This window comes from Mizuhopecten yessoensis, unplaced genomic scaffold, assembly GCF_002113885.1.
Source record: "Mizuhopecten yessoensis strain PY_sf001 unplaced genomic scaffold, ASM211388v2 scaffold6779, whole genome shotgun sequence".
NCBI classification, from domain to species: Eukaryota; Metazoa; Mollusca; class Bivalvia; order Pectinida; family Pectinidae; genus Mizuhopecten; species Mizuhopecten yessoensis.
This window is the reverse complement of record NW_018406720.1, coordinates 921,226-930,844: the sequence shown is the minus strand read 5'-3', so window position 1 is coordinate 930,844 and position 9,619 is coordinate 921,226. Positions and strand designations below refer to the sequence as shown.

The window sequence follows — 9,619 nt, the reverse complement described above, 5'->3', positions numbered from 1 at the left end:
AAGCTCCTTTCATTTCTATGTGCAAAAATGGTATGAATTATGAATAACAAATGTTTATAAAAACGCAAAACAAATAATTGGGAACATAAAAAAATAAACAAATGTGTATAAATTCTTTGTCATGTAGAGTTGTGTATACAAAAACTGTTGTAGACTGTCTTCATCTCTGTATGTTAAAACGATAAAACAGCACAGCTAATTCAAATGCTATCAAGCCTTGTGCTATAAATATGTATCACTGGTACAGGTATTTAGTACGTTCTGTCTATATGTTGATATTGTATTATTTATGTATATGAACATGAAACATAAATAGATAAATGAGTGTCAAACATTTTGGAGTAGATGTTGAACAGGTATATATACAAACTGTTGTAGAATATTTTCATATCTGTAAGAAATGATAAAATTTAATTCAATGCTATCAAATTATTGACCTTTCTATCACTGTATTAGATGTACAGGTATGCACATTTGTATGTAGGTACGTGTGTGTATGTATAACAATGTTAAATATGTGTATATACTGATATTGTGTCGTTAATGTTTGTGAAAATAAAACCAAAAGTGAAATAGTAATAAAAATTTAAAATAAAATACGTTATAACTAACATTTCTTTGTTAACATTTCGGAAAGAAAAACAAACTCAATACTGCCTTTTTGGATGAATAACATTATCGATTGCATTCGTGACTAGTGTCACTCTTTGTGTTGTATATATATATATATATATCTTTTAAGTAGCTTACCAAATCTTCTTGAAGGATAAAATGTTTTGTCAAAATTCGTTTCCGGCTATACTTAAAGCTTTTGTTATGATTCATTTCTCTTTACACATTTTGTCCAATATTTGTTCTGGGTACGTATATTTCATTTTTTTAAGAAAAAAACATCTAATTCAAAATTCTGATTATAATGAAGGATACATACATGTTAAACATACAAAATTACGGAATGTCTTACGTACATATGCCCTGTCAAAGACAGAGAAATTCTGATTGTAATGCTTGTATTCTTTTGTCAGATTTTGTCTCTAGATATGTTCAATTTTTATTGTTTTCATTTCCCATCAATAAACAAAATTAAAATTTGAAAAAAAAAATAAAAAAATATTGTAATTTAACTGAGGAAGATAAGTTTATATCTGTGTATCTGCTAGTTCATGTTCACACTTATAACATGGTGATCATAAATATATCGCATGGACATAGGGTAAACTTATAACCTGTTGTTATGGATCTGATAAGTAAAGAATACATATGTAACATGCGTGTGTCAAGTAAGAACGTTTGTCAACGAATGTGGACTAACTGGATAAAAGGATCTTTCTATGTCATAACATCAATAAGTCAGGACAAAAATATCAATCAAAGTTATCAGACACTGAGAAGATACAAAACCAAAAGAAAAATATCACGACTCCCGAGTTACACGTTTCAGCGATGATGGAAACATATTTGTAAAAGGGGTAAACATTTTACTGGCTTAACTAGTCTGGGAGTTTAAACCATGACCAGACTAAAGGGCTATTTAAACTAATTCTCACTAACATTTTTTTTTATAATAAGCTGAAAATGAACAAATATTTCTGTATTACCTATTTTCGGAAAATCGTTCTGGATTTCATATTTCAAGAAGAACTGTGCCATTTCCCAGAAGTTTCTATCCACCTGCTCAATATTCTATTTATTTCATATAGAACTATATACCAAACACTGCACCGAAATAAGTAATATTCTTAAAATGATAAAGACGCTATTATAAGGTCCGCCGACACTGGGAGATGAACAGGGGTGTACCAGCTCACATGGGTGTTTTTTTAAACTTTCTGTACCTTACAGAATGCACAGGGTCGTACTAGTTTATTTTTTTATATACAACTATAGTGACTCCAGAATGATGATGGATAGGCCGGTGAGGTGGACATTAAATGACCCCTAATCAGCAGGCAAGGACGATAAGTCAAGAATGACGAATCAGTGTCCAGGGAATGGATCACCGGGGGTTAGTCAGTGGTGTTTATAAAACATACTATAGCAAATCTGTATCAAACTCGCCCTGACAGGCTACATACCTGATCCCCCTGACGACGTAACGGGGCAATGGTGACGTCACAAACACCAGACAGACATACCTGCATGCCCTAATCCTGGTTTATATTGATGTGTATTGAGGTAAGAAACAAGACGGCGATGTGTCCCTGCCTCCTGACAATTTTAACTGTTACCCTCTCGTTTTCAGGTAAGCAGATTTATTTTATAATAAATCTATAAATGTAATAGGTTTGATTTGTATTCGATAAAACATATCAACGATATGTCTTAGACGTGACCGAGACTTTGTAATAAATATCATTAAAAATCATCAAATAAGACATTGCATGAAAATATATATATCTTAACGTTTGTACCCATTATTGATTTTGATACTTGATCTACAGTTAAGGAATTACACTGTAAATAAACATACATGGGTACACGCCGGTGTTAATGTGGAATAACGAAGATAGGAGAAAATGTGATGTAATTAAAATCTTCATTGTTTGTGTAACATGCCGCTGAGTAAGACTATTACACACCATATAGGCGACTATGTAAACTAACTCTTTCTAAATGCCTACAATGCATAAATATAGTTGTAAAAGAAATCTTCAGACACGATTTTACTTATGTTTCTATTTTCAAACTTATCAAATAAGGAAATTATGTAGGACATGCATGATACTGCAAACTATTCAGGACCTTGATTATAATTAATTGTTAATTATTTTTTAGAATAAATAAATAACTGTTTATATGTATAACTGTTCATTTTAAAACAGTTGTGAAACAAGTAAATACTGTTATATATCAATCGCTGTTGTTGGCCCGTTAGAAACCATACAGGAGGGGTTATTCTTATTAGGGGAGGAAACCGGAGTGGGGCAGGTGGTCCTTTATTTTTTCACGTCCAATCGGGGAATCGAAAAAAACAAGTCGTCTTGGTGAAAGGCGAGTGCACTAACAATTGTACAAAGCGAGCATTTAAAAAAAAAAGATTGTACTTTCTTGACAATCTTGAGATAACTAAAGGTATGACTTTTATGCTGTCTCATCACCGAACTATCTGAAAATTTTTAATGAACCTAACATCAACCCCTTCCCCCCTCCTATCTTTTGAAGTTTTAAACATCAGCAAAATAATGTGTAGCGTAATTGTTAAAGAGCGATGGCAGAAAACTGCCCGTATTTCCCTAAGTCGGCATTTATGAAAACGAAAAAAATGTTAATCAGTAGATAATTTTTAGCAGCGAAAATGCATAGAATAGATATAAAACCAATTGAATATGAATTTTTGAACTGCTGAGACATTAGATATCGTTAATAAGATACTGCAAATATAGCCATGTTCACTATATCTATGAAAATGATACACTTTCCCATCCGAGGACCAACTTTTGAATAAGCTTTTTTATTCCGTGATATAATATGCAAAAACGAATCGTATTCCGGAAAAGTGGTCCTCCTTTGGGAAAGTGCTCAAAATAATGAAAAACAGGGATGAGCGAGTTTCTTAAACTGCGACAGGTGTTTCTTTGGTTAAATGTTCGATGTAGCCGAAGTTGTAACGCACTTAACTTGTGACCAGACGGAGTGAACTGTGACGTTCGAATACTCGTTCAGGTTTTTTTTTGTTTTTTTTTTTTAATATTAAGGCATGTGATCTTTTTCCTTAATTTATTAATACAATATTTTTCAAATCAATGGTACATTTTATTGATATGTTAATTACATACCTATTGATTTATCTTCTATGGAATCATGTCAACAAATCACTGGTTACTTGTACAGTACAGCAACGCTTTGTAGATAAGACATCATCTTAAAAGTTATCTATGAATTGTTTACCCTCGAATTGGCACTAGTTATTTTATCTATTATTTAAACACAAACAAATGATGCTGAGATACAAAAAAACAACAATGTGGGATTGTTGCGTGAGAACAAAAGAAGACCAAACAAACGGTATGAAGTGAATACGGGAGAGTCATCGCTGAGGATAGTTTCATTGGTTTGAAATGCAGGATGACTGCAGCACAAAGTAAGGATCGCAATAGACGCGTAAGACATGGTATTATTTTTTTTTTATCATTTTGCCATTCATAGGTACAGGAAAAACAAAATCAAGATGAGTGTTTTGTAAGAAAGTAATTAACGGCATGACGCAGGCAGTAGTAATGAAAATTAAATCCTTTCAAAAGTTGTTGGTAATGATTGTACGAATGTTACATACAGCATATTATTTGTTTTAAATTCATAGAAATTACGCGAAATAAGCATTTGGTTGAGTCTTTATCGTGAAACGCATGCATCAATAGCAATGGCCTTGAATTCGGCTGATTACAATAATCTATTCTTAGACACAGGATTCCGATAGAGCTACCTGTATATAAAAAAATACCTGAGGACACCTTAAGGGAAATAGGCATAGCAACCCGCCATAGCTCTTTCTGCATAAACGTATTTAGGTTTTTGGCTTTCCAGGACACACCTATTTGTATATAGAAATAATACTCGAGTGTATCGAATCGATTGTACGGTTGATGTGTACATAACAAAAAATGATACTGCGGTATACGATAGATCGCCTTACTTAGATCGTGAAATTTTGAAACCGAGTTTAAGAACAAAACCGCTAGAATTATAGTGTCACCTAAATATTCTGCCGCACAGTTTTTTCCTTCCTTGCCTATAACATGAACATGTCACGTGTTATACTGTTTATTTGATTTCTATGTTACCATGTCATGTGATATACTGTTGTATATGATATCTATGCTAACATGTCACGTGCTATACTGTTGTATGTGATTTCTATGTGACTAGTGGTGAGAGGACAGGAGTACTGCCTTACCACGAACGGTGTGGAGTATTGTGAAAATAACTGCTGTGGTTCGTTCGACAACCAACAATGTTGTTCCTTCAAGTGAGTAGAACAGTCGATGAACGCAGGAAAGTTTTACATTGGTTTCATCTATTTGAATTATAATGATAGCCCAATACTATGTAGGGTCGATAAACAAATATTAGGGGTTTTTTTGTACTTCAAAACATATTCCATTGCTTTGTTATTTTAAATGAATATCCTTATATCTCGAAAATAAGCCGTGACGTATTTTCGTTTTTAGTAAGGAATCTCAGTTTTAGTTTCGAAGACGTCATATTTTCAAGCCATCTTATTTTCGAAGCATTTAGACTAACTTTTCTACATTTAAAACGGTCCATACCATTGATTGCCTACAGTCTGCAAGGCATCCAATGCATATTTTTTCAAGATTCGCATACATAAGTAAATGATATACTACCGGTAACCATATCTAAATATTCATCAATACTCTGACATGTCAATCAACGTTTAGAGGAAGTCGTGTAAGCGATGACTGGTTCATGACACATCAATTTACTGTATGAGTACAGCCATATATAAGCTGGTATAATTTACCATACAATCATAAAGATATTGAGTAGTAGGGTTGAATTTCTCATCATAACAGCTCAGTACTTTAGATTCATCTAGTCGTACAGCCAATTATCTTAGGATTGATTGCGCTTATTTCAAACAAATACGGGAGATTCTATAATGTACCGTCTACGAAAAGTTTTATATGCAGTCTCAATGCGATTGACATATGATTATTTACACTAAATTGATCTTTACAATAAGACATGATATGTTTGAGATATTTTGTATCTTTTACACATTTTACTTGTTAAGTTTTAGATTGATATATTGATTTTTGTGAATATCTATTTTTAGTGTTGTTTTGCCCTAAAGATTCACATTGGCGATGGATCCTTAAATAATACAAAATCAAGAAAAAACGATCTATTTGTAACTTCACATTATTATAATTATAAGAGCTCCACACTTTATTTAGCTTTGATAAACATTATATTTCGCTATGACAATTGTATACTACAGATAGGAAATATTTTGATTTTATTCAGTCCCACTGTGTTGGTGTTGATGGTCGTGGCTGCAGCTTTAACCATACTCGTCGTTGCTATCCTGATCATCCTCTGCTGCAAGGCAAAGAAGAAACAGAGGAGAACAGTGGTACAACCTGTCACCAACGGAGATAGGCCGCCCGACCCCCGGGACAGCAGGGCATCGTCTATCACTTACGGTACGTGGAAATTAATGCTTTTAAAATGACTATGTTTAACATCTATATCGTCAGGCAAAACTAGAGCAGGCATTTAAACAACAAGACAAAGTGGCTAGAAAAGGAATTACTTTTGTTAAAGTTACTTCAGCTTCGACCTCTCCGTAAGTTTGTTTATTTTTGCACTCGTTGTAATTTTTTTCCGAGTTATATTTTATGCAACCGGGTATGACAACGAGAGACGTTTGTTACAAGATTTTAACGTCTATCTAAATTCAGTTGCCGTTTTTTTTTACTCTAAAAAGAACTATCTACAGTTGAACAGCATGGTAAACAATGCTTTCGAGTTTTCAAACGTCTTATTTAACACCGTGCTTATAACATTATCGAGTTACCGATATAAGTGTTTTATGAAGGATGAGTCAGATAGGTGATGCATTTATCAACCGAATATGAACGATTCAAACAGATCTATTGACAACTTTTTAACCAAATTATATTTTATCAATATATAATAATAGTTTGGTAAGATACTCGCCCCTTTCTTCCGACTTTGATAGGGAGATTTCTCTTAAGCTCATTCGGTAGAGAGACAGACCACTTATATCTGACCAAAAACTATGTCGTGTTATAGATGCTCAGGGAGTTGACAAACTGGGGGAAATGATAGACATTCTTCGGTAAAGAAACCATGTGACAATATATGTAGCAAAATGAAAACATATTTTTATAGATGATTATATTCTTCATGTAACAGGGGTCATTACTTAATGAATGCCTCTCCACTACGGGTCTAAACAGGAAAATCAAGGAAATCTAGTTCACCTGTCCGACGATCTACCTACTGAGCTAAACCCCCCATCCCCTAGCAGTATTGATATGAAGCTGCTAGTATTTTACCAGGGTGGCATTAATATGTTATATTTTCTTCAACATACTAAATTTAAAAGAGTTGTTTTTCTTCTTATATATTTCTAGTGATTATTTTGCTTTTGTCTTATTAATACTATGATTATTTTGCTTTTATCTTATTAATACTATGATTATTTTGCTTTTATTAATACTATGATTATTTTGCTTTTATCTTATTAATACTATGATTATTTTCTGAACACCTGTAGTGGTTGTACCCCCGGGGGAATCCAGATTGTTCCTACACAATGCGACCAGCCTTCCTCCCTACACACCAGAGCCTCCGAAATACTCAGAGGATACCCATTATGCCTCCGGATCTGGACCCCTCTTAAGATCGGGACATGTTCATTCTGTTTGGCCAATTCCGGGGTCAAGCGGAACTGGAAATGGAAAAGTCGCATCGGCACCACCGAGCTACTCAAGTAACCACCAATCAATAAGTGTGGAACATGACTTGTCGAGCAGTTCCGAGACACCTGTACAACTGGACAGTCATATGTAACTGACAGTCAACGTGGTGTCACCATATCACAAATGTAACACTTGACAGTCATATATAACCTACAACCAGCATTGTGTCATCCTATGACACCTATAAAACTCGAGAGTCATATGTAACCTACAACCAGCGTGGTGTCATCATATCACATCTATAACACTGGAGTTATATATAACCTACGACCAGCATAAAAATTGTGTCATCCTATGACACCTATAAAACTCGAGAGACATATGTAACCTACAACCAGCGTGGTGGCACCATATCACAGCAATGACTCTAACAAAGGAAAGGAGCGTAAAAGAACTTGGTGGAAAATTAAAATTACGAAATGAATCGTTGTGACATGTTCTCCAATGCTCCAATACTTTCTTCTTCCTACAACCACGTCAGATCATTTCTTTAAACAGATTTCGTCAGATTGATCCAATCAGTAATAGAAATATCAGTTCGATCAGTGATGTATTTTATATGATTATTAAAAACGTAATTTTATACCAAATATCTTGTGTTTATGTTTATTAGCATCACAGCTTACTGAATCTCAATAGTAAACCTATAACCGGAAACCATTCGGTTAGGCAAATCCTATATTTTGCATTATAAGGTTATTTTGTCTGTTGAGAATTATTTGTTTGTTAAAAAATATCAAAACTAGTAAAATCGTTTCATTTGTTTAAACATTTATCATCATCTGACATTAGTTCAGCTGTCTAAATTCCTGTTACCTGTTTATAAGAACAGACAGACAAAGTTAAGATCACCGACAAAGAAATCAAACTGGAAACGTTTTGAAACCACACAATATTTCGCTTAATATTTCCTTTATTCATATGTGCCTTATTAAATTCTTATTTCTTTTCGTTTTTCTTTTTCTTTTCTTTTTTTACCATTTATATACTTATCGATTTGAACTAACACTGACACAATGGTACAATAACATATATGAACATTCCGAAGTACTCAACGTGTAAAAGCCAATACACATACACAATACACAGTAAGTCGACACAAAAGAATTAATCCCACATTTATTTATAAGAATGTTAAACAGTGTAAACATAGGTGAAAATCATACGTTAGAAGACTTATGATGGACTTCAAATGAAAATATCTGATCACAATTTTCATAGTTGGATGTTAAAAGAGAAAAGAATATGAACTATATTATCGTAAAGGAAGTTGACATTAACACACACTTATAGATTTATTTTTCTGGGGACGGGATCTGGGCTTAGAGCTGAAATCATCTTGTTAATATAGTATAAGGAAAGCTAAATATACTGCGCAAATTTTAATTTATAATTGACAGATTATCACTTCAAAAGATTAACATTTCTTTCATCAGACCAAAGGAATATGGGACGACATAACTATTGCTCAGTCCAAAATGTTAGAAAGTAGAAGCCGCTCGTATAAACAAGGAAACTGGCTGGAAAACCTATACAAGTACATAAAAGTATACATCGCATGACTCCAGCATATCTTAGATACATTATACCACAAACATACTCCGACATTTACGATTACAGAACAAGAAATCAAAACATCAAAAGTCGTTTCTCCCCGCTAGTATTGAATTATGGAATAAATTGACAGAAACCTGAAGAATATATCGTCTATTCCTAAACTTAAGAACTACTAAATCAGAAATATCATTGCTATTCCTTCCTTCGGTTCCCGTATTGGTCGGATCCACCATGCCAGGCTTCGCATGGAATGTAGTTCTTTGAATTATTCTTTCTTCTTCAAAATCTTGTCGATAGTCCTATCTGTTCTTGCCTTGCTGCCTTCGAAACAAACGAACATTCCCTAAAACATTGACACAAGCATGAAACTTCTTGACGTTAATACCTTGACCGCCTTTCTTACCAACTCTCTACTAATGTATTGCTTTATAGAAACTAGAATCTCAACAGCTCAACATGTAGAAATGTTAAATACGTTAATAAAATGGAATTGTGTAAACCGAACAAATGTTGTCATAACGATATAATTGCACACAATTTCATGAAATATCAATATGCATTTCTTACCGCGTCCATGTCCCTTACCACAT

General features: G+C 33.6%; 1 protein-coding gene across 1 annotated transcript; it reads left to right on the top strand.

The window, feature by feature from the left end:
- Positions 1-2,170: 2,170 nt before the first annotated feature.
- On the top strand, positions 2,171-8,062 carry LOC110452636. Its single transcript, XM_021501269.1, has 4 exons — positions 2,171-2,242; positions 4,867-4,966; positions 5,989-6,167; positions 7,268-8,062. Exons 1-4 carry the CDS (start codon positions 2,194-2,196, stop codon positions 7,561-7,563), a joined length of 624 nt encoding a protein of 207 aa, XP_021356944.1. The 5' UTR covers positions 2,171-2,193; the 3' UTR covers positions 7,564-8,062.
- The last annotated feature ends 1,557 nt before the right edge of the window (positions 8,063-9,619 follow it).